Genomic DNA, 26114 nt, shown 5'->3' with positions numbered 1-26114 from the left:
GTAAATATATTTATGTGCCCACCTTCTGCATTATGTTCTTTTTATGTTCTCATATGGGTTAGGGTGCAAAGATAGGAGTGTTTTAACTTGGTAAATCCAAAGAAAAGTAATAAAATAACAATATTATTCAGGGCTCATTTGAGTTCTAGAGGCCAATCACAGGCAGTTAGTGATTTTCCTAAGGAATATGGTCTATTGAGGCATAAGGAGAGTACTTAATTTCAAAATAAATGTAGCTGCAACCAACAAACTCCATGTCCACAAACCTACAGTCTTCTCTATCATTTTTTTTCCAAACTGAGAAGAGTACAGATAAGCTTAGGAAGTAATTTGTCTGCATTGATTTACCCTGTTGCCTAGGCACCAAAGCATCAGTACCCCTTTGATTAATTATTTAACAATACAAAAGAGGGAGTAGCTGTCAATTTTTTAAAAAATTAAAAAAACTTTTAAACAATTGAGATGCTCTTTTCATTTCTATGAAAAGATAATGAAAACATTCTAGATTAAAATGCAGCATTTTATGTTTTGCTATTAAATTACATTTAAAATATTTTGGAGTTCATATTTTTACTTTTGTACCAGTTCTTATGAAAATGAAACAATTCATAGATAATTCTGAACTTCTTCAATAGAAATTCATACCACTATTAAAATGATCAAACATAATTTTATTAAAACTGTCATTCAAATTTCAGAGACAAATCAATTTTTTATCGCTTCTGAATACTAAAGCTCTGGTTGCAGATCAGCTTTACTTAATATTTAATTTACTCTAGAGCAGTTTGAATTAACTGCTACTGCATCTGTGGGTTCCAGTGTACGATCTGGGCTTAAGCTGTTTGGAAGTTCATTTAATCCAAGTTCCTTGTAGAAAAATCCTATGATGTTTCCCAGGCAATCAGTTTTTGTGGAACTTTCATCACAAAAGCTCTAGAATGGAATATATGGTAAAAACAGTAAAAGTTATTCAATTGTTACTTTTATCTGGAATGTGGAAGTCCATTCTCATGACCCTTCTTTTCCTTACCCAGATCAGAAACTGAACCTGGTCCAGGCAGACCTGATTGCCCAGATCCCGATCAACTCCTTAAAAAGCATTCCTCTTCATCTTATATCTCTCAGGGTGTGTGGTTGGGTGGGGGGTTTTTTGCATTTCTGACTGCACAAAGTTCTTTGTGGGTTTTTTGTGGGTTTTTGGTTTTTTTTTTACTTTGGGGGAACAGGAAAATATTTTCCTGTTTAACTCCAGGCTCGGTCAACAATTTTAGCAAAGTGTTAATCCCTTAAATCAGTCATGCCTTGTGCTTTCCACATGCTCTGCAGTAGGTGCAGAGAGCCGATAAGCGTTACAGGGTGTTTTGAAAGCCAAGAAAATACATCTGTGTCAGATCAAAGGCAGAACTGAGTCCTAAGGTTGGATATGTCCTGCCAGTAGCCTAGTCTTATTTTGACCAGAGGTCTATTTATGAAGCTCTGTAATAGGGGCTCCAGGGTGTCCTTTTGACTAATAACAGATAATCTTTCTTATGTCCTGGAGAATGAAGATTAATAGACCTTTTAATTGTATTCAAGCCAGTACATTATGAGATTATTGCCTTGGAAGTGCCAAGCCATTTAGTCTAAAAGGGAAAAGAAACTTGGTTTCTTCTCTAAACCTGGAAAAATACTTCTCTAGCTAAGAAAGTCAGAGCCAATTCCTACACCATAATGCACCAATTTAGTGTCTATCTGCTGGTCATTAACAGTGTATTGCTGTAAACAAAAGCCTGTCCTATCATTTTGGGGCTGTGGACACACACACAAAAAAAAAAAAAAAAAAAAAAACCAAGCAGCTTACTGTCGTTTTCGGAGTCTGGTAGCACAATTTGGGCATTTTTAGTTTACAGCTACAGCAGCATAGCTATATGAAACAGGTTGCACATAATAATGCCTGGCTGACAGATGGGCGAAGTCATTCTTAAAAAGAATGGCTGAATGATGCTGCGTTGGCTGCTTTTCCTGTGAAAATAAGAGTCATGCACTCAGAGCTTTTAAATACATGGAGGAACTTTCAGCCTAAACCTCACTTATCTTCTAGGCAGATTTAACTTCGCTTACAGGCAGGTTTTCGTTAGTATTTCAACAGTTCAGTAGTTATATTAATTATTAGTCACTTTGCAGTATCTTGTGTGCAAGCTTATCTGCAGTTTACTTGTTGATCTATAGCCTAGATACTCATAGATTATTGGGACATTTTTATGTACTGCAGAAAATATTTGCAAAATTATTAATCACCTGGGGAAAATCGACCAGGTGAATAATGAACTTGCATATTACCACCATTATTTTTCATTTTAAAAATAAAATGAGCTGCTCATGCGTAGGTGAGTCCATTTGTGATCCAAACATTTTTACAGAGATATTTATCAGTCCTCCAGTAAAAGTTATCACATCATCTTCCCTGCTGAAAACCAAGTAGAAGTTGCAGTAATTCATTTGCAACAAAGGATTTTGCTTTCCCAGGCATTGCATCACCAGCCTTTAATTTCAGCTTAAATCCCATAACACACTGAAACCCTAAGACAAATGAAATCTGAGATACCTGGATTTCTCCTGACTGCAGCTCAAAAGCTGCCACTGTTTCAAAGTGCCGGTATAAAATGCTACCTTCCTTACTCTTCAAATTTCAAGTGTCCTTCTGAAATTTACAGTTAAACAGACCACATTTCCCTTGCTTACATTCCAAGTTTTTTCCTATCTGTTTGTGTCAGTATTTTGCTGCGGTTCTGCCCACTCCAGCATCTGAGGTTCCCTGTAATGGTCTTTAACAGAAAACTAAGGAATCCACATGGGGACAGAGCCCACAGAACTGGCACACAAGAAATCTTACTAAAAAATTTGCTCATCAACTTGAGATATATCTTAGTAACATAAGAGGAGGTAACAGAAATACTTTCTTGCTCTTCTCCCACTCTTTTTAAGAGTGGAGCCTGTCCAGCCTCTCAAATTGTGTGTTCCTTATTCATTGATTAGAGGAAAGACATTCAAATGGTCAATATTTTCCAACTTTTTTTTTTTTGGTAATTGTTCTTTTCTGTGTTTTATTTTCACCTTTAGTCATTGTCAAAAGCGTTTGAACAAAAGTTATCAGCAACATTTTTGTTAGTACAGCAGGAACTGCTTTAAATGATAATTTCCAGGAATGACACTCTTGAAAGCTACTTCTTATTATCACACAGTTTTATACAATTTTTTCTTTTAAAGGCAAGTACTATTATGTAAAGAACTGAATGTAAATGAATTCTTTTTTCCAATATCCCTATCTATTTCTAGCCATAACTAGGCGCAAGGATCAGCAAAGTGTACTAATGCAGCTCAAAATCTTCTAACTCCACCAGATGCCTAAGCCTGCTTAATCACTGCTAATTTAATGGACTATTTTAAAATCTCTTAGCATCATCAAGGACTGATAAGCTTTGAATATTCCATACCAGAAAGAGAAACTATTACTGTTCTATTCATGGTTTCTTGACTGTTGGTGACCAATGCAATCAACTATGTCACATCTACAAAAATTGTCTAATCACATTTACAGTAAAAAGACTCCTGCACCAGATGTGAAGTATTCAGTGTTAGGAGAAAAATTTATAGATTTAACCATCACTGATGTTATCATTTTGAAATACTAAATTTTCTTTTACTTCAGACTGCATTCAGACCTGGATATACCATGTACTGCCATCTCCCGTGAGGACATGAATTCTTCCTGATAAGTTGTGAGAGTTGCCAGCACGCACAGAAGTCATTCCAGTTTGCAGGAGCAGTATGAAAGCAGCGTTATCTTGTGTGTGCTGTAAGCAGGATTTACCAGCATGCCAATACAACCGTGGAACATCAACTGCCTTGCGTTCCCATAGGAAACGGGTAGCAACTCCCTTTGGGGCTTTTGAAAATCCAGATCCCAAGGCTAAAATTTGCTTTTTTCTTTTTTTCTTTCTTTTTTTTTTTACACTTTAGGTTTGAGATATCAATAAAATGAGATTAGTCATGGTTTAGTAAAGTGTGGTTATATAACATTTCTCAATAAGAAATAGCTACTGCTTTTAAAATGGCTATGCAGCTGATTCTATGCATCTGATTTTTTACTAAAATGCTGAAAAAATCCTGTAGTAATTCAAGCGTTTTTTCTCCTTTTCCTCCAATATCTCTGTAACAGTGATTACTAAATACATAAGTACATCAATGAAAGTTTCACACACTCTAAATTCTTTAAGTGGCTGCTGCTTAAGGAGTTACTAATTGAAACCAAGTGACCTGTGAGTTTGTGTGTGTGTTTCAGTTCAAAATTTTCAAAATAATGGCCTGAGATGTATTTTTGACAGTCAGTCCGTGGAGATTTCAAGACAGACCTCACACACCAGTTTCTCCCTTGTAAATTGTACTGGGCACAGCTGATGGTACATGGTATTCTAACTTGTTTCTTATGCACAGTTGCTGTCGTTATCAAGTGATTCAGAGGGAACGTGCTCTTTAAGAAGAGGAAAATGAGAGTAAATAAGAAAATAAGAGTCATATTTATTATCTTGGCCTAGAGGACTACAGATATTAAAAATATAGTAGCACAATGTTAAAATAATGTTGAAGGTTTAATCTTAAATTGAAAAAGAAGCAAGCAAAACAAACCTCACATTTTTGAAGAAGCAAAATAATGGCACTCCAATCTTATTTTGTCTGAAAACAACCCTTCTCTTCCTAGGCATAAAAGAAGATGTTTAATTTAAAACATACACTAGCTAATTAAGAACAAATTAAATGTAAATAGATCTTATTTTATTTTATTTTATTTTGCAAGAATGAAAATCCGTTATAGTGGAATATTGAACAAAAAGCTCTGAAATGCTTCTTCCTATCAAATTATTATGGCTTCCAGAGCATTTCCTTTTGTCTCATAACTTATTTTCTTAGTGCATTTTTTTTTTCAGGTTTTATTAATAAGTATTTACTCTGATAGTGAATATTTAAGTGACTATACCAAAAACAGTCTGCTACATATGGTGCTGTGATGGAAATGAGCTTTCTCTACTAAGTGTGTATAGTCACTTCGTTGGTTTTTTCCTCCAAAGTTTTTAGATACAATTCGGCAATTAGGCATGATGGATCATAGTTTAGGTTTGTGGTTGTTTGGGTGGGATTTTTAATGTGAGCCTTCATATTAATGAGTATGCTAAGCTTCACATTTTACAAACAAGAAATGCTGCTGAAATGTAGTTAGAAACATACAGATGTTGCACATCTGCAACAAGTGTACTATGCTGTCACCAATTTTCCTGTTATCTCCAGTGTGTGGCCTGGAGGAGAAAGCTAAGTGCCTACATCAGATCAATAATATAAGGAGATCTGCAATTCTACATTTACGCTGCAAACACTGCAAGCCTGTCCCTCCTTTTCTTAGGCTTGGGTGCAGAGAGCAACTATCCTGAGTGTGCCTGGAAAAATCAGGGGAGTCATGAGGTCTTAAATGAAGAGTAAATAACCTGCTCAGGACAACTTAAGTGCATTAGATGGTCATGGTGGGATTCAGGTGCCCAACCATGAGTCTCTAACATTACCTTAAACATCCCAAAATATCTGAGACCTCCCTGCAAGACCAGCATATGTGATAGGCAGATCTGCACTTTGGTGAAATAGCAGCTGGGGACCATGCATGCCTTCTTTTCTCAATCTTTTAAGGAACCGTGCCCCACCTTGGCAGTGCTTCCCTCTCACATGCGTTGGGTCAATTTCTTTGGTTTCTATCCCTGGTGCTTTTAGTCCAAGGGACTCTTTTATTTGCCAAGTAGAATAGGACTACCCAGAAATTCGTTAGTGGCAACAACTGATAAAAAAAGAGTGTAAAAACCTCACAAAGGTAAATAAATGAAAACCTGGCAGAAGAATGACATTTCTCAAATTACAAGAAAAGCTGTGCGTAAGATTAGCCATACTGGGAGCAGAAATGTAATATCTGTAAAAAAAATAATTATTAAAAAGTATTATTGGACTAACGTTAACCCTCAGCACTCCTGAAATCTTTCATCTCATCTCTCTCCTTTGCATCTTTGAATTGAAGCTGAGATTGGATGTCCTGAGATGAAGAGATGCACAGCTGAAGGTCAATTGAACCATTTTACCATTATCTTCACTGTGAAATAGGACCTGGTGGCCCCTAGACTCTGAGGGTTTTTTTCTTCTCTTTTAACATTACAGTGTAGATAAGGAGTGTGTTATTTTTAAAGACTGTCTTTGCTTTTCACGCTTTGGTTCACATGGTGGAGTATCCTCACAGAGCATGAAATGGATTCCTTTCAGAGGAAATTAAGCCAAAAGACGTGCTTCAAAAGTTGGTGCAGACTAGCTGGAAGTAAGAGCCCTGCAGCACACGCTGTGTGGCTGTCCTGCTCTCCATATCGGCTGCTCTGCTTTACAGACCTGAGCCCATGGCACCGATGCTCCTCAGTATGAACGCAATGAACGCAGCCTGTGCTTATTGGTTTCCCAGCCTCTGGTGCTTTGGGCAGTGTGGCTGGGTTTTGCTGGGTTTCAGAGCATCACAGAATGATTGAGGTTTTCAGGGGACCTCTGGGATTCAGCTGGTCCAATTGCCCCTGATCAAGCAAGGCCACCCAGAGCCAGTTGCCAGGTATGGCCATCTAAATCCATCTCCCCCATCAGTGTGCAAGGTGCTGGAGAATTCTACAATTTGTATCTTCTTGAGGCTTTTCTTCTGGCAAGCCAGAGTCGCAGTGGTGTTTCTGTTCCAGGAGAGACTACTTGAGCCATGTGGCCTCTCAGCTTCAGGTGTGATCTCATGAAAGCCACCCACTTCCTCTCCTGAGCCCAGTGCACAGGTGGCTTATCTTCATCTGCTGTCCTGCCTCCTTTATAGTCCCAGCAAATGCCTGGAACTTAACGTGTTTCCTCCAAGTATGCAGAAGAGGGAAAAGAAGTGGGAGGGGATGTTCAGAAAGTCGTGGTTGATATTTCATGGCACATCTACTCCACTTGCACTGAGCTTCCTGATATAACAGAGACCCAAGCCAGTAGGCTGTGGAGGCAATGCATCACCACAAGGATGCTCATAGCTCCATAGCGGTGCTCAAACACAGTGCATGCAATTGCAGTTGTACTGCTTGCAGTTCCAAACCGGTTTATGGGCAGCTGTCCCAAATGTCTAGAAGCGTCTCATCCTTATGTTCGTGCTTTTGGGAGACATGAACATTGCCAGGTTTTCTGATGCAGGTCTCCACATCTATGAGTTGCAGTTCTCAAGGAGTTCAGGTGCAAAGGTGGCTATATGAAGACTAGGGGCATCTGCATAGTCAGATCCTGAGAGCTGAGGTTTATTAGCTTGGGACTGCTCAGAGCAGAGATGTGACTGCATGTGACTGTTTTCTCCAGATGAAGAAGATCTACCTGGCGTACAAGTACTAGTCCCTCTGCATTTGACTGCACACTGACACAGAGCTCATGCTGCACATCCGTGCATCGTTCATTAAAAAGGTTTCATACACAGGTGGATTTGTCTTTGTGCTTTTCTTAAATTAATTCTCCTCCAAATCACACTGAATCGTCTTTAACATCTGAAGCAAGTTGGGAAAAGGGAATAGGTATAGCCCAAGAGAGTTCTTTCAGACACAAGATGTTAAACTGCTTTTTGATCAGCTGCTTGTAGAAATGTAAATTCAACTGTAAACCATGGTTCTTCTTGTAACCAGCTAATGATCCTATCAGTTGCAGACTAATTGCCTCTACCTCGTTCTAAATTCTGCCGCATTGAAAAAGCCAAAGTCACATTCTGATCCTGTTAATCACATTCAGCTTTGAAGAGTACATAGTGGTTGTGTGTTAATTCAGCTACTCTCCCTGGTAATTTATTTGATTGCCTGTTACTTGCAATCCACACTAACTGCATAAATGTGTTCTGTGTCCTGATGGGAAGTTATGACTTTGTTTAGGCTATTTTCATGCAGATGTTTTGCCTAGAAATTGGTGTAAATTCTTCTCACCTTTCTGCTGTAAATACTTCCAATAAGAAGAATGAAAAGTGAGGGTGTTAACCCTTTGTAGAAGGTAAGAAAACAACAGAGTAAAACCTATATTTCTTTAATGCTAGGTTGATAGCACTCTTTATTGCCTGAAGGGTTCTTATCAGCTTATGAATAAATAAGTACATAAGATACTAAATTATGAGAAGGAGATGCTGGTGCTATGTCCTTTTATTTTTTCCTCCATCTCCAGCAATATGTATTGTTTGTATTGTCAAAACCTAGAACAGATTGTGTCTGTTCATTACTTTTTTATTTTTTTAATATAATACACACACATATATTCTACATAGTGCTATGTAAGTCTTTCAGAAAGAGACTGAACACATGCCAAATTACCTTTCAGCTTCCCACATCATTTTTCTGAACAAGAGTACAAGGCCACTGGATTATGTCCTATAAGCACAAAACAATTGTTACTGGGACATTTTTATTAACACTGGATCTATGTGATAATAAAGATTTATTGTGATTTTACCTTTGAAATCCCCTGAATCTTAATGAGAATTTTTTCTCCCTGTTCTGAATTTCAATGAGAAATACCCTGAGTGGCATGGCCATGTTAAATATTTGTGAAATCCTTCTAGATTACTTTCAGCGTTTTAAAAATAAACAACTGATTTTATGGAGGCATTTTTTTTTTTCAAGTTAACAGGAAACACATTGACTTTTTGTAGAAGCGTTCTCTCTAAAAAGAGGTTACACTTGTAAAATGCTAATTCCAAAATTATTTATAAAAAGTATCTGAAGTTGACTCTGAATATTTAGTTCAAATGCTGCCTCAAAGTGTGGACCAATTAGTGATTCCTTACCAGATCAGCCTTTCTGAAAAACACACTATTCATTTAGATTCCAAAATATTTGGAGGCAAGGTCTGGAGACCCGGTGTTTATTAATTCATGAAAGACTTGTACTAATTATCAGTGCTTATTTCCCAGAGGCCCACTTAGGCTACGGAAGCAAGCCCCCCTGCCCTCCTTACAGAAGAAAGGAGTCCCTTCAAGCAGCCCACAAGAACATCCAAAGCAGACTCCTGCTCTGAGTGATCATTGATAGAGTCCCTCTCTCCACTGGCCAAAGAGAAAACAAAAAATATTTTGCCTCTCAAGGATACTTCCCTCATATTCTGGGGTGCTCCTCTGAGCAACATTGCTGCTATCAGATGGCAATAAATTAGTTCATTCTGGTAGAACCAAAACTCTTCGGACCATCTGCAGAAAATTACATTTTCTACTTAATTGTCATAGTACCTCAGTATTGAAGCTTTTAAGTTACTCCTTAAAAGGATTTGCTACTCATTGTTTGCTACCTGTCTTCAAATGTTGAGGCAGGAGTCTCCAGTCTTATCTGATTGCTCTAAAGAGTCTTTTTTTTTTTTCTTATAAGTGTAGCCTTACACCTTTCTGTGCTTTCTTCTTTATAGATTCCAAGCTATAGTGTCCATCTTTCAAAGGCATTGTCTTGGACTAGCTGACTTCTGCTTGTTTATTTTTCCTTCTCTTCTCATGATTAATTTCTTATGCTTTGTATCACATCTGTTCTTCTGTTGTGCACCACATTCCAGTCAAAATCTGGTTTGCTCAGGGGGACTTTGCTTCCCAAAATCACAAGACTGCATCGTCAGTATTTGATCAGCCAGAGTTTCTTTATTTTTTCATCTTCTCTTTTTAATGTTTTGCTGTAAAAACATTTCACTCATCTTCTCATGAAGTTCAGCATTCCTCTCATTTTAACTGTAATATTTTTACTATTAGTCTCTCTTGCCTGATTTAACGGACAATATTAAAAATGCTGACTGCTTCACAGCCATTTATTCTTTGAAATAAATCTACCTTTATTCTTTTTTTACTGTCTTGCAGCATTGCTGGAAGACAAAGAATGGAGCCTCAGTTTTACCTTCACATTTCAAGAAAATGTCAATTTTGATAGGGAATTCAACTCCCCCATTCTTCCTCTAAAAATACATTATTAGGTCAATTTACTTCTGTTATTGTATTCAGTTCCTTGATCATTTTAATCCAAGGCATCTGGCCCGAATCTCTTCTATTCACTGTTGGGTTCTGGTTCAAAAGAACTGATCACAGATGTACTGACCCATGTGAAAGCCACTCGAAAGCTCAGGTTTTTATTAGGCATTAAGATTCCTGCCTTGAATTTTTAAAACTCTTGTGCTAAGATTATAAACTAAAGAACTCAAAAAAATCGAAGGAATGAAACACTCAGAGCTTTAGAGGTAGAAAAAGAAACAAAGGCTTAAAGAGAGAAGACGACTTCAGCGGGGAAATAAGTGTGTTAGCAAATGTTTTAAAAGTCTTAGTAAAGCATGGACTCTGCTACTGCAAATTAAAGGGAAAGGTGTTTAGGAAACCAGCCTCTAGCATAGTGGATTCTGATTATGAGGAGCACATGGGAACAGTTTTTGGCTACACATTATTTGCCATGGAGACTGCTGTTTTGTTGGGACCATGTATGGCACCTAGCGCAGTGGAAAATGGTACGAGATTAGCCCCATTGTGCCCTTAGGTGGTGTAAGCAGTAAGTAACCTACAGAAAACCGAAGGAAACTGACTTGGAGCTTGGAGAATGAAAGTTACTGTCCATGATGTCGGCATGCAGTGGGCACAGTTGCAAAGCGGTGCAAAGCAGTGCAAAGCCACCTCTTGGACAGGGTCCTCTCTCGCCGTTCACTAAGGGGCTTCTTAACAGCCCTGGGGTTCCCTGCCTGCACCTGAGAACTGTCTTGTGAACAACTGTGTGAACAATAGTGCTGTACTATTTTGCTTTTGTGTGGTGTGAAGTCAGTTCTGATTATGTTCTTCTGTGTTCTGTTTTATATCTGTTTGTTGGTTTGGTTTGTTGTGGTTTTTTTGTTGTTTAGGTTGACCTGCTTGTCCCTACGAAAATCACCGGCATAATTACCCAAGGAGCTAAAGATTTTGGTCACGTCCAATTTGTGGGGTCCTACAAGCTTGCTTACAGTAATGATGGGGTACACTGGATCATATACCAAGATGAGAAACAAAAGAAGGATAAGGTAAAGCACAGAGAAAATTAATGTTTTGGTTACATTTGCAGAGGAATACGTCTGCAGTAACTCCAGTGCTGGAAGCCTCTAGATTATTGCATGCTGCCTGCTTTATAGGGTTCCATATGCATGGCAACCCACAGATAAAAGTCAAAGTGAATAAAAAAGAGTCATATAACACAATGACATTCACAGTGCAGTAATATCATACCTATCATGCAATGCACCTGATTTACTGCTATTAAATATGGGACATAAAACTTTACAGTTCTCCATTTATTGGAATTATTTCTTCCTTTAACTCTAGAGAAGAAGGTATATAAATAGTGGTTTATTTGAATATTCAAAAACAGTGTCTTGGTGCATATTTTGGTAAGTATGCATTATTTTCTGTAATTTTCTGCAAAGCACATCTTCAGTGTACCTCATTACCTAGCCATTTTGGATTGATACTTTTTTTCCTGGAAATTAATCACTAAGATTTCAAATACCCGATGGAAAGATTATTTTTTATTACACTATTAAATGAATACAAAATATAAAAATTTTCACAACTTCCTTTGCAAATATTTAATGAGAGGCATAGAGAAAGTATAGATTTCTAATTGATTTACCTGGAAGCATTTAACTTTCGTCTTGTTATTTAGGATATTATTCATCATACCTTTCCTTTAAACTGTATAACACTGCTATCCATAATATAATCTGTTAAGAAAGAGATTACAGCATATGCATTGCTTAAGGGAAATGTTAAACAAGTTGACAAAATGTGAATTATTTATTAAATATCTTAGTGGGATTAATTCTGATTGATTGAAACAAAAGGTGCATTAATAAAAATACCAGATGGTTGATATATCTGATAATGTATATCTTGAATCTGATGGTTTTAACATCTGTATTCGGGGTGAAAAATGTTCCCACTTGTACTTTGTTTTCTTAAAATAAACAAAAACTCTTCACTAAAAAATTATTACCCTTCATATGGGCATTTAAATTCAATTTTCTGAGGTAATGAGAAAGCTTTTGATATGTATTGATATGTGTTGTATGAGTACAGGTAGATCTATTGATGAGGGGTTAGATAACTTAATCTCTTAAATTTTACTGATTTAAAATGATCAATCAAAGGTACATACACCCGTCTGTTAGGGGAAGGTGTCCTAAATTTCTGGATTAAGTAGGTACATAATTGTGTGTGTGTCTGCATAGACATGTTTCTAAGATTATTATCCAAATACGACTCTGTAAAGGCCCACTCTTAAAAGCCAAACGGCAGTTCACTGTAGCTTTATCCTGCACTGAGATTTTTCCCCATAAAATTCTAAACGATTTTAGATTGAGAAAACAAAATCAGTTGGTTTAGTCGTCCAGCTGAGAAGGTCCTGACAGCAATGATTACGGACGTGTCTGGTATAATTGGTTGTCAGATAAAAACTGGAAACAAGCAACTCACCTTTTGTAGATGTACCATAAGCGCATTCAATATAAATGACAGCCAGTTCAGTACTTTGTACACATCCCATTTTAAACCCCTGGCATTTAAAAACAGAAGCAAAAGATCTACTTGGAAGAAATGTCTTCTCCAAGCCAAACTTCTATTAGCAAACTGTTGCATCCATTTTAGTGGAAAAAAGAACATGCATTCAAGTCTCCAGTGAGAAACACAGTAACAGTCACAAGCAAATCTACAAAAAAATGCACTCTCACCTAAAGCACGCTTCCAGTCTACACTTATTTATAACATTTGCCAAGGCAAATTAAATTATTTTTGCTTTCATCATCACTTGGATTGTTAATTGCTATATGCATATTCCATTAGGAGCAATGGAAAACTCTTATTAATCATTGTCTTATTAAAACATCTCATGTCCCATATTGATTAACATCCCTAAGAATAAAATAGATGCATATTATGATGATCACATAAATAATAGCAGAATGTGACCAAATACATGTAGCTGGAAGTTGGAAGTTATAACTGCTGAATTTATATTTGTACAAAATAAAAAAGATCACTTGGTATGAGTCTAGTCCTCAGACTTTGATACGCAAACATTAATCGAAAATATCTTTACACTTTTTAATTTTTTCCATATGGCAAAAGTCTGGAAAAGTCAAAAGTCTGATGACAGAGTCTGACGTTCCAGAGATTCTAGCTGTCAGTCAGTGAACTTGGCAAAACTTCATAGGAGGCAGGACTGGAAAGGATCTCAAGACAGGACCTAGACATGTACCTTTTGACCTGTGGAGAGACTACATTCCTTTCCTCCCATCCCTTCTGAGGTCTTCTCAGCAGAAAATGGGATGCAGTAACCCCCACATCCGTTCCAGCCACCCTAGGAGTACAAACAGCTCATTGTTAGAACTAAGGCTTAACACATTCACCCATCCTTCACCTCACACACTGCTCATATCCTGCACTATTCTCCAGCAGATTATTATTTAATATGTTCTTAGAAACAGCCAGTGATTAAAATTCTATAATATAAGCAGTCTACTCCAGTGTTTAAATATCCTTAGAAGTGGAAAAGCTGCTTATCCGCCTCCTTGCAATACACCCACCCTGTCCTCAAAGGACACACAAAACGTGATTTTATCTTCATCTTTTCAGATAGTTTGTTTTAGCTGAGGAATGTTAACCTATTTTTTCTCAGTTTCTTCTTTGGGGGGGGGAAAAAAAGTCAGTTCTTTCAGTCTTTCCTTAAAGGGTATGTTTTCTCAGCCTCAGATCATTCTGCATTCGGCTTGGACCAGCTCTTCCTGAAGTCTGGCTTCCCAAACTTGTACTGTTGCAGTCTTTAGCACAGACATACTGATGGCTCCATCATTCTCCATGTACCTGTGACATTGGTTATGACTTCCTAATGTTTGGCTTGCTACTTATAAAATTACACCATTGCTCTTCTGTGTATTTCTCCAGTTGGCCAAGACCACTTTGAATTTTGATCCCACCTTTCAAAAGGGAAAGCCTTGGCCACATCTGCACTTTTAACAAGCAAATCTATTTCCATCATCCATTTCATTACTGAGAATACAGAAATTGCATTCGGGCAGAAGCATGGAGCATCACTCAGTAAAACCTTCCAGTTTGACACCAAACCCTTCACCACTGCTCCAGATAGGTGTGTGTTGATGCAGTGTGCTCTCATAGGATTTGTCCACTGGATGTGTATAGCACCAAAAATACTGGCTGCACTCTGGCAAGTGTAGTGGAACAAAAATACAAGTGAAAAAAATAAAAAACAACAGAAGAAAAAGCAATGCCGTGCCTCATCCACAGGGAGAAGAAGAGAAATAGCATCATTGGTCCTGTCTGATAGTAACATCTTTGCACAGGATCCACAGCAATTCCCTTAGTTTAAGTCAAGATACAAGATTTGGCCCAAAATGTGAGATGACTGTAGAAGAAACCATGTTTTCACAGCGAAGTGAAAACTTTTCATGAAATGTTTCTGTGTCCCCAGGAGACACCGAAGGGAGATAAAAGATAGATACTGGCAACTGTCAACAACAGCAACCATAAATTATTCATTATTTACCCTCATTCAATCTATATATTAACTGAACATCTTGATTTCTTCTATGAAGGATAGAATATATAGATTTCTTATTTCCTTTGCAGACAATTTACCCATTCTGTACTCATCCTGTGATCCTTGTACAGTCATCCGATAATTTAGGAGAATGATGATCCCAAAAACTTTCAGGGAAAGGAAGACAGGATAAAAGAGAAATAACTGCTTTTAAAGTCCTAACAAAATATGTCATTTTTACATTCTGGAAAAGGAAAGCTAAACAATGTCTCAGCCACAAATTTTGGAGATGTTGGTAGGCTGGTAATAATGACTTGCAGATGAATATTGTGACTTTACAATGCTTTGAAGTAAGAGCCGAGAGCTTAATCCTGTGTGGTGCTGAACATCTGACTGTTAAACAGTTTACAGGATGAGTCCTAATGTATCAGTGGATCTCGGTGAATATCTGAAGCTATTCAATTCTGCCTCTTCATCATCTGTGAAGTTATTTTACAAAGGAAAAAAAATGGTATCTTTTATTCACAAGCGCGCTGTGTGCAGCCTGTATCTTTGATCAACTTGCAAGAAATTAGTTGTTTAAAACAGAAGAAAATATGGTGTTCAGTTTTGTTCTTTGCACCATTTCAAATGGAAAAGCTGTTCCAAGAACAGTGGCTCTTGCACCTCCTGTTTGGCTCCTGCTATTTTAACAGCCAGTCATTTCAGTTCACATCTGTGCTGAAATTCTGTGAATGCTGACAAAAAGGTACTGGGGGAAAAAAGCATGTCTTTAAAAAATTAGGCCTTTCTCATTAATTTTAAATAGTTTGAAATATGGAAAATATGAAAGATTTTCCTGTTGTCTTCAAGAAGCAAAATAATTTACATTACAGGCTGGCAAGTAGGAAGCAAATACATATTTTTTAAAAAGGACCAGAGCTAATGGCTATGTTGTTTTTCTCAACTAGAGGTCAGTATCTCACTATGCCTCCAAAGCTAAGGGCATCCAAACCATATTTGACCTTTTTTTTTTTTTTTTTAAATCATATTCCACGTGATTTATAAATGGCCCAGCCTGCTGTAGATAACTCAAAGCCAGCTGCAGCATCAAATGACATTTTAGAGGCTGTTGTTTAGAATAAGATTAGAACATTTGAAAGTAGCCTAAAGTAGCCTAGCAGTCTGCAGCACCATCAGTCATTATTTAAGCCATCAGCAGTGCAATTAACTGCCAGCAGACAATATCCAGTATGCAAATGGCCACTGGATTTGAGCACAAAATTATGAATGAGTTATAAGTTACATGCTTTGCATGTCTAGTTAATTGCCATAGCAACAGAAGACAGGAACCTACTTAAAAATTAAAAGTTAGATCATGTCAGCTGAAACATCTGTCTGCTAGATTTGCTAATGGTTTTTCTGTATGATGTTTCGTTATCATAATACCTGGTTTACATTGACAGGTTCAATTCCTACACATAATCCACATACTTGGCACAGTTAAAGAACATTCTTTTTAGTATTATTTACATTATTGTTATTTAATACTATTATTTTAAATAATATTTTAATCTAACAGTAAATATATTTTTTCTGCACTCGTTTAAATTATGAGTGACTTCTATTACTTCCAGCTGAGTTACCATGATTTGTATCAGATGAAAATCTAGTTATACCCAGTCTAAGTCGTACCTCTAGCACACGTATCTCTCTCCTTGGTAGCACACTAAGAGCTGAAGGAAGACAACATCCTCAAATTAACAGTCCTTACCTTGCATTTCTATAAGCATTTTGGGAGGGAGGCTGGTCTTTAAAATATTTCTCTTTTTTCTTGGCTTTGAATCTTCTGTCATAAAGCACTTACGAACTATGTACAGTGGAGTAAATTCCCAATTTAGTAGCATCAGTAGATAGATCAGGTGAAAAAAGTAGCAAGAATGCGATAGTTTGTTTCACAAGTTTGAAAGTTTTGTCTGCCTGGTATCTTGAACAAATAATAAAGGTCATGTAATACATATTCTTATGTACCACGGAGAGAGAAAAAAACAGTGGACTCTTGCATAGCTATCTGTTGCGTGCCAACCAACTGCTGATTCCTCAGCCAGTCCTGGGAGAAGTGCTCAGTAAAGAAGAAAGGAAGATGGCTAAGACTGGTAGCGGAAAGTTTACACCCAGAGACTTTATGTTTAGCAGGCTGAAAAGAAAGAATGTCTTTTTTTTCCACTTAATCACTCCAGAAACACATGTGCGTGCACACACACACAGGTACATGTGTTTACATATGTTTATTAAAAAAAAAACAAACCTCCCCAGTCTTTTAGAGTGGAAAGTATCTTCCGAGGAGTGGAGTATGCCTGTAAACAGTAGCTCTGCTTCTGGTGAGAAATCAAGACACCCTTCACCACCTTTTACCTACTGGTTTTCACTTGTAACTCTTCATGGTGAAAAGGTTTCTACACCAAGAGCAAAAAATTTCAAAGCAAGTAAATGGGCTGTTCAAGTCTGCAAATTCCCTCTTTTGTTTAAGCAAGTCTTCTTCAGTGAATAGTAATGAGGAAATAAAATGTTTCCAGAATAAAGGAGTATGACTATCAATAATTACTCTTCATGCAGCTTCTTTTTAGATTTTAAATGAACAGTGCTCCCTTTATTTGTCCAAACACTGAGATGTTTTGCACGGAAGCAAACTCCATACAGAACCCACGTCTAGCTACTCTTTAAAAATAGTCCTTTAATATGAACAGGTTTGATGAAATAATGTGCTTAAAATATTCTTCTCAGAATAAAAAATACGGTTAAGGTACAGCAGCCAACGTAGTGACTTCACCATCTGAGGCTTCATTATTAAAAAGTCTCAAATCTCATCCGTTATTATAAATAGCAGGAACCAATAATGCTATGGCTGATGCAGACTTTTCATGTAATTTAAGTTTCTGCGAGACAGGAGATCCAGAAAGATTCTCTGTGCAGAATCAGACTCCCTGGGTTTTCACGCTCCGTGCACATCCATTGAGACAGCACCACAAACAATCTTACCCACTGCAGCCACCAATTAATGAGTCCTGTGGATGTGCCATAAAACCTGGTCCAGCTCCATGTTTGGAGCAAAGCAAACATCAGTTGTAATAAATTCCACTTTTCCCAAGCTGCTGTTCTTCAGATATTTCTTCTAAATAATTCTGTCATAAAACATATATAGTTTTCTTCTTAAAATTTGAATCAATTTATGTTGTCATTATTCGGATTTGCTGCTTGAGCCATAAACCACTTAGTTATATTAAAAATTCTCAGTGAATGTTTGAAGGCAAGACATCCAAATTGCTTGTTGGACACAATTATAAACAAGGCTTGTTTATACTTCAGAAATCCTTTTGGCAAGGAATTTCAGTAAACATTTTCCAGGTTTTCATCCTTTTTTGCACAAACTGATCATGAAATAAGTTATCATACTTTAAAAAGTACCAACAGCATGCATTTTCTACTTTTTTATTTTAATAGCAGCTGTAAGAGACTAGAGGAGCTACACATATGTGTGTGGGGGGGTGTGTATGTGTAAACTTGCTGAAGCTGCTGGGTAAATGTTTTAGCAAGATACACCTTTTAAGTATGCAGGCTGACATAACTAGATATACCCACTGTAAAATCTTTAACATTCTACAACAGGGTTGTCAATTTGGGGTTTTTTGAAAATTTGGTTCACCGTTACCCGCAGAGGCGCCCTGCGCTGTGGGAGCCACTGGGCTGGGGGAGGCTGAAGCTCTGTCAGAGGCAGGGAGCATCCTGCGGTAGATGACTAAAGAATTAAAAAACATAGGGCTGTTATTCTTCCCCAGTGTACTTCCCCAGCCTTCAGCTTCCTTCTGTCTGTATCTTTAATAGCCCCTGCTGATTTTGCCCCTAGCAATTTACTTGTCCGTTAACAGTAGTTAAAGGCTGTGGAAACTGTGCCACAGTTTAATGGCATGTTGTCTGGGGAATCATGACCTTGAGGTGGCTCAGAATAACCTGGTATCTTTCCTTGTCCCCTAGTGTCCCTGGTAAGAGGATGGTGCAATATAGTCTGCTATTGATTATGTCCATGCCACACCTGATTTTATAGGCATCTATCATATCTTCTTTTAGGCTGAAGAGACCTAGTCTGTTTAATAATTTGCAAAAGGACATTATTCTGTGCTTGTGGCCATCTTGCTGCTTCACTCTGTACATTTGCTGTTTGAGATAAGGCAGGACCAGACCTGCACCCACCCAGAATTCAAAATCAAAATATGCACCAGCTTTATGCACTGACACTTTAATAACTTACACTCTGCTCTTTACTCCTTAACCACTAATCAGCTTCTGTTTTACCATCACTGGGCATTTTTTTCACCTGAAAAATTTTAGAGCTATGTATTGTAACTCCAACATCAGCTTCTTGAATGCTAATAAATAGTTACAGTCTTCAGAGGCTTTGTAGACTGTAACAACCTTCTCAGAAACAAATGTGAGGAGTAATCATTTATGGTATGAGGGTACCGGCTCTTCCAAGACCTTTTAATTCCTTAGGTGGTTCATTTTGTATTGACTGGCCTAAAGCAAAAGGTAATTAAAGAAAAACTACCTTTGGCTACAGAAGTAGCTTTTTTTGTACTGGTAAGTTGGATTTACAGTTTTTGTCCTTTGTCTTCCCTGCTCATTCCAAGTTTCTTGACTCCATTAGTGTCACTTAGTGAACTTAGGCTGAAGTAAAATGAAGAGTGACAAAGAATACTTTTTTTCCCATAAGGAATTTGCCATGGTTCCACTGGGCAAAAAAAAAAAAAAATCCAGTAAATTTGCACTTAGAATGTTTTATGCAGGTCACATTTGTGGATGCTGACAAAGCTTCCCTTACTTTGTGGTAAACTTATTTCCCTGAAATCCTTTTCCTGATCTACCAAGTTGAGTTAATTTCTTGAAACCGGAACTTGAATTTTGAGGGAAGGTGAATTCAAGATTTGCATAAATCAGCCTCTGAAAGTGATTAGTTTGACCTCAAATGCTAATAAAATTATGTATGAGAAGGAAAATTTAATTCTTGCTTTCCTGCTCTAAGCAAATGACATAATCCCACCTTCTTCAGCTGTATTTGTTGCTTGGTTTGCATCACATTATTTATTTTGCGTAGCTACACGTGTGCCATAGAAGAGTTCTGGCAAACAACGTTTATTGTTCTATGCCTTCATTTAAATGTTACCTTCAAAATACGTATTCTGTAGCGAAAATAAAATAGAAAGTAAGAGAATTTTCCAGTAGTTCTGCAGCAAGAATTGTCTGCAGTTCTGCACTGTTTATCATCTGGCTTGGTAAAAAATATCAACAGATATGTAACATACATGTGCAAGAAATCAATTTGAAAAAAAAATTACTTTTAAGCTTTCCTAGCTACATATTTTACGTTAGGGGGTGCCAATTCGTAGTTTTACTCACGAGCTTACTGCCTTTTATTGTATGCTGTATTGCCACAAAGGAAACTCAAATTCAGGTGCAACCTTGTTAGCCCAAGCTCCAGCTGTTTTAATCAACACTATGCAACAAAAAATTACTCCTGTGGTAAATACATTTCTTTCCTTAGACTCACAACACTAATATTTCTGTGGTCAGTCTGTCTGCAATTTTATCTATCTTAACTTCTAGGTGCTTTAATGCTCCCATCTCTTTGTTAGTGTGATATCAGACATGAAGGGAAATTCATCACTTGTGAAAGGCCATCACTTGTGGAGGATGCATGTTTTGTTCAAGATGCCAAATTGATAGCACTCGAGAGAAGCTTTCAAAATTCAACAAAAAGGTGCAGCACAGAGACCCAAAAGTGCAGATTTTCATACAGTGCTTTGTAAACATGTCATGGAAGAAGCAGCTTAAGGGCTAAAATAGTAGATCAGCCTCTTCTCAGTTCAACCTCTGACATTTTACCTAGGAACTTCTGGGAAACTTGTCTTTCCACACTAATTCAGTCATACAAGCACTTCTTCAGCAGGTCGGTATTTCTTCTCTGCATGATGCAAATGAAACTCATTCATTTCAAGTCAAAAAGCCATCAAATTCAGTTTTTATAAATGAAAAGTTGATTGGTTGACATTTGAAGAGAATGAGCATTTCCCATAAAACCTGAAAATATCCCAAGGGAATAATCCAATCACTTTGCCAAAAGTGGTGCTGTGGCCTTTGAATTTAAGTGGTGGCTGCCAGGGGAAAAATCCAGCATTGGTTTAACACAGACAGATGTTTGGGAACTCACTTATGTATTTGTTAACCCATACTAGTGGAAATAGTACTGTAATATGCAATATACTGTGCAAGAATTTTTAATTTGGTCACAGACTGATGCCCATAATTCGTATGCTGACTTTTGTTTGACAGAAGATAGCTTCCTTGATAATCAGCAACTTTACAGGGGTTTACACAGTTGCATCCAAGCTGCATTCATAAGTGATACAATAAAAATTCTTCTTAACTTTAATTATTAATGGTATTTTGTTGGAAACAATAACAGGATCTCCTGGGACTAATTTGACATGATGAAAATGCCAAGTAAAAGGCATTTAATTTTTTAAATGTTAATGATTCTTATGTAACTTTTGGAGCTGGGCCCTGGGTATTGGCAGAACAGCAGAATCGAAGGCTAGATCTGCACCAGGGCTGAGCACGCCGTGCCTATACCAGCTCCAAGGTCCCTGGCATGCGATGAAATCCCAAGGTCTCAGCAAGGGCGGGTGCTCTTTGCAGTATCAGTCAGGTGCCCAGGTGCTCAAAATTCAGCATAGGGAGATGCCGGGGGACATCAGGAGTGTACCACAGCTGTTCCTTAAGCCACACCACCTTAAATCTTCTTGTTACTCACCCTTCAGGTGTTCCAGGGAAATTTTGACAATGACACACACCGTAAGAACGTCATCGACCCTCCGATCCACGCCCGGCACATCCGCATCCTCCCGTGGTCATGGTACGGCAGGATCACCCTGCGGTCAGAGCTGCTGGGCTGCACGGTGGAGGACTGAGGCAGACCTCCGTCACGCATCGCCGCTCTTGGTGTAGCTAAAAGTCCCTCCATAGAAGAAACTGTGCAAAGCCTGTAGGATGCTGAGTGGGTTTTTCACGAACAAGTGCTCATTTTATGGTAGGCCGCTAACTGTCTTTCGCAAGGAGGTCTAAGCCTGCCCTTTCAATGATCCAATCCGATTTTGTCCTTCAAATCTGTTAGTGTTGTCCCTTCTGCTGTGGAATTATCTTTCTAGTTTTCCTTTGAGTTGTTCACACTAGTTGAAACGTGTTAGGGAAAAACAGCAGCATCCTTTTTACAAGGGAAGAGAAATCGCATGACAAAGCTCATTTGCAGCTTTAGAAACACTGGGCTGACAAGTTCTCCATAAATCATACTGTCATCTTACTTGCAAAAAGTGATACTGCAGCTTTTAGCAATAAGTTTACTTGGGGATGACTGCATTATAGTAATTGTGCCTATCAAACACTGTCAGTATTTATGACATATATTTTGGAAGATACTCCGTGGTACTGTAAAACACAGTACCTTTGATGTTACAAGCTACCTTTCATCACTTTCATCTAAACAGCAGAGTCCACGCACCTAAAGGGTTCTCCTAAGTAGCCCCATTTTCCTTCTCTATTTTGCATGCTATAGACATGACCTCCATCTTTTCTGTTTAGCATCACCACAATGTTATTTTCCTTGAAAGAGGTGACCTGTTTGCATATGGAATGAAACCTGCTATCAGTATATTATGAAGTTAATTAATTTGCCAAAGTTTATTAATTCTGCTTGAGATGCGCTTTTTCAAGGAGGTTGAGATGAGACACCAGGGTACTTGTGGTATCTCATCTTAAGCACCCACATAGTTCAAGGCACACAGCGCATCAGAAATCCCGAGCCCATTTTGTGACTTGCCCAGGGGTGAGCACACAACCCTAGATGGAGCTGCCTGCCCAATTACTTCTTTCAGATACCTCCTTAATTTCTGTGAGGAGGTAAATGTGAGGCAAAGGAATCGGGTGCTAAAAGACACACAGGAGGAATGACTCCCTTACTGCCAGGAAACTCGCTTGGTGGGCTCTTCTTATGGTGGCCATCGCAGCCTTCCTCCCAGGCATGAAGCCAGGAGGTGTGGTAGGAGTTCACCAAAGCTGGGCCCTTGGCACCCTCCATTCCCAACCGCATCTTCTCAGACATGCACCCGTGAGTCACGAGGAGGCTGGGTTTTATCATAGCTCATCTCCAGGAATGGTTCATATACATTATATTTTAACAACATGACAGCCAGTGTGGACCCCAGATTAAAAAGTAGGTTTTAGGAGGAAAAGTGGAGCAGTAGGAGGGACATTCTCCCCCTTGCCTCAGTTTCCCATGATAATACAGATAACGATACCAACCTTTGTAAAGCACTCCAAGTTTCCTTGGAATAAAGTGCTGTATGACTGCACATAAATCTAAAAAAATCCTGGGACAAGGAGCAAGAGGATGTTTTGTCTGTTACCTGAAATGACAGCATTTGGGATTACTGCCACCCTTTTAATTTCATAACATGCTGATGGGGGGAGGTGGGGCACATAGAAAGATACATACAGAGAGAGACAGCTGCATGTTGTACCAAACCTCACTGAACTTATTTTTTGTCATTGTTACATTCTCACCAAAACAAGTATGAACCTGGGTGCTGCTTCCCAGGCGAACGGCTAGTTGGCCCACAGTCTGCAAAGGGCGAAGTTTACTTTGGAAACAAAATCGTTTGGATTTCAAAAACCTGCATTTAATCACACATTCTCCACCACAGACAAAATATATTATCCATTGAACTGTGAAAGACTCTAGAATAGCAGCCAGGAATTTTACATACAAGAATTGGGGATATATTGGTGGCGGTTTTCTGATAGCGTCACTTAAACTGTCACGTTTTAACAAACAGAACACCCTGCCTCTATAAAATGACTTAATCCTTAAACTGTATTTATACAAGTATTTATTTTATAAGGCTTAGACATGTAAAGACTTCTAAAGAAGAGTCTTGTAAAGGTAAAAGTATGTGTAAGAAATGTTGAGGTCCTGTGCAACACTGCTAAGTTAGTTCTTTATTTTTTACTTTGTGCTGCATAACAAAAGCCACTAGACTGTTACTGTCTTGTCTGTAACTGTGTTAACAGCATTCCTTAATGATGTATATATGGAGTGGTCTTCAAGCATAGTGAGCAATTTTAAAGAGAAAGTCAATCATGATGGAACTTCTAAAGAGTAAAAAAATTCTGAATAATGGAGGACAAGTGTATTCCTAAATTACCTACTGCCCATGTTTTGCACTTTAGGCTCTAAAAAATGATAATTAAAAAAATATATTTTAAAAAGTAATATATCTTTAGGGCACACACAGTATTTAAAAAAGCTCCAAAACCATTTTCCTGTTGTGGGAGAGCTATTGACCCTACATTTAATTAATGATATGAACAACAGCATGCAGCTATTTCACTAGTCAACTGTATGCAAAAAAATGGAAGGCCATTTCAGAAAATTAGGCTGCTTAGTGTAACAGCTTGATTTAATGTTCTTTTGAAATGTTCTGTGTTCTTAAGTGATTTTTTCATGCTTTTCATCTTTTGCAGCTTCAGTATTGGTTTTGAATTAATCTTTCTTGATTTATTAATGTAATTGTTATCCATTCATCTGCATACAAAAATTGTGTTGTCATGAGACCTAAAATAGTAATTTTATTTTGCATTAATTTCGAATTAAGTATTTTCATCCTTATGTCCTGTATCAGCTTTCATCCACCAGCGGTCTTCAAAACCTGCACAGAAAGCTCCATACATCGTGATATCACTCTGTGATAATGTATAAAAGAATCATATATTTGATGCCCTTAGAATTTCAGCAAAAATACTGAGGCTTTTCCTAAGTAAATTATTCCTTAGCTACCAAGAAGCTTTCTTTAAATGGTGTTGTGCAGCCATAGTACCAAATTCTGCTCCCAGTACCAGCAGTAAAAATCTGAATTAACTCTTGATCTCTGCGGAATACTTCAGATTTAACAAAACAGATGAGAATCAGATTATGGTCTGGAATTAAACTTTTTTCCTTTGATTGGATTTTCTTGTCTTGGTGAACACCATTGACATACGGGACGAGTTATAAATTGACACAACTGTACTCTCCCTGTGAAAGCAACCAGCACCCCAAAACCAGGCATAAGTGCGGGACGGGGTATGCCCCTTTAAGAGGGGATGGAGAAACACCCTGAGGTGAACCTCGACTTCAGTATTAATTGCAACAATGGCATTGAACAAGACTGGAAATGTTCTCCTAATTAAATTTCACCCTGAACCAGTTAAGTTTGTAGGCACACTTCACCTTTCTGTAGCTCTGTAATGTGCTGCGTTTATAGCCTAGGAAATACAGCACTGGCACGAGGCTCGGTTTTAATTGTGTTCTGTTAAGGGCTTATCACGTTAACTGGCTCTGGTCTTGAGGTTGACTTTCTCTTTTGGAATGGCTGCATACAAATTAGTGTCTGTTTTGAAGACTAAGGATACTAAATGAGTGTATCTTTGCTATACAACAAATATGAACTATAATATTCAGTGCTGGCTTCTGATGTGTCAGTAAGTACAGAAGTATCTTGGACAAAATGACCTTTGCAACCTTTCAAGCTGTGTAATATTCAAATGGTTTTGTATATACTTAAATCATGTAGAACGATGTAAAACCAGTATGACCTTGTCTAGTCTTCAAAATTAACAATAAAACTTTTGAAAAATGAGGTCACTTATGAAGCACTTATATCCCAACACCTGGAAGGAGATATAACTTATCTCAGCCTCACTGACAGCAAACACGGAGCAGAGATATGATGCGGCATTTTCCTGGATGCATTCGCAGGGTCTTTGTGGTAGGTGAGTTTGTTTCTGGCAAAATCAACTGTGGTGCTGTGCTCCCTTCAATGTGTTCCCTTTGTTCCTTCAGATAAAAAAGCAAAGGTTTGAACAAGTCTAAAAATATTTTTCTATTTCTTACTATTGCTCTCTGAATGAGCACCAGAAATGTAAACTGCCAATTTCATTTTCTTTAAGTCAGATTTCTGGGGTTATTTTTATCAATCCTTATCCTCTCTTCTCCACTCCTACACAGGGAAATTGATTTCTGAAAAGGTAAGCACCAGCTCCAGCGCAGACCTGCTATGAGGCTTCTCGTGGAGATGCCAAAGCAGAGCCAGTGCTTGCTCATGCCCTCCCCCTCTCTTCACTTTATTTGCTGTACAGCCTGCTCCCCGAAATGTCTTATTTTAGTTTCATGTATCATTTCGATTTCTAAAGAAGCCTAGAGGTTAAGGTAGCACACAGAAAAGGTTTTAAACAATGAGATTTTTAGAAAATTTTAAAGCTTTGCGTACTTATGAGAGATGGAGCTTCAGTGGTTTACTCCTTACTGATCCAGAATAAGCCCATAGATATACATGCTTTTGCTTCGTATCCATTTCAGCTTCT

The 26114-nt window shown here is 38.0% G+C and overlaps 1 protein-coding gene across 1 annotated transcript in view; it reads left to right on the top strand.

Moving 5' to 3' along the window:
* Positions 1-25390, top strand: part of EDIL3 (EGF like repeats and discoidin domains 3) — a 267679-nt gene extending 242289 nt beyond the window's left edge. Inside the window, exons 10-13 of the mRNA XM_037373731.1 lie at positions 6737-6769; positions 7295-7299; positions 10945-11100; positions 21479-25390. Of these exons, the coding sequence (XP_037229628.1) occupies positions 6737-6769; positions 7295-7299; positions 10945-11100; positions 21479-21628 (344 nt within the window). The 3' untranslated portion in view covers positions 21629-25390. The remainder of the gene's footprint in view (positions 1-6736; positions 6770-7294; positions 7300-10944; positions 11101-21478) is intronic.
* Positions 25391-26114: the final 724 nt, after the last annotated feature.

The sequence above is a fragment of the Falco rusticolus genome, chromosome Z (genome assembly GCF_015220075.1).
Source record: "Falco rusticolus isolate bFalRus1 chromosome Z, bFalRus1.pri, whole genome shotgun sequence".
NCBI lineage: Eukaryota > Metazoa > Chordata > Aves > Falconiformes > Falconidae > Falco > Falco rusticolus.
The sequence above is the reverse complement of the archived record's forward strand: the minus strand, read 5'-3'. Positions and strand labels throughout refer to the sequence as shown.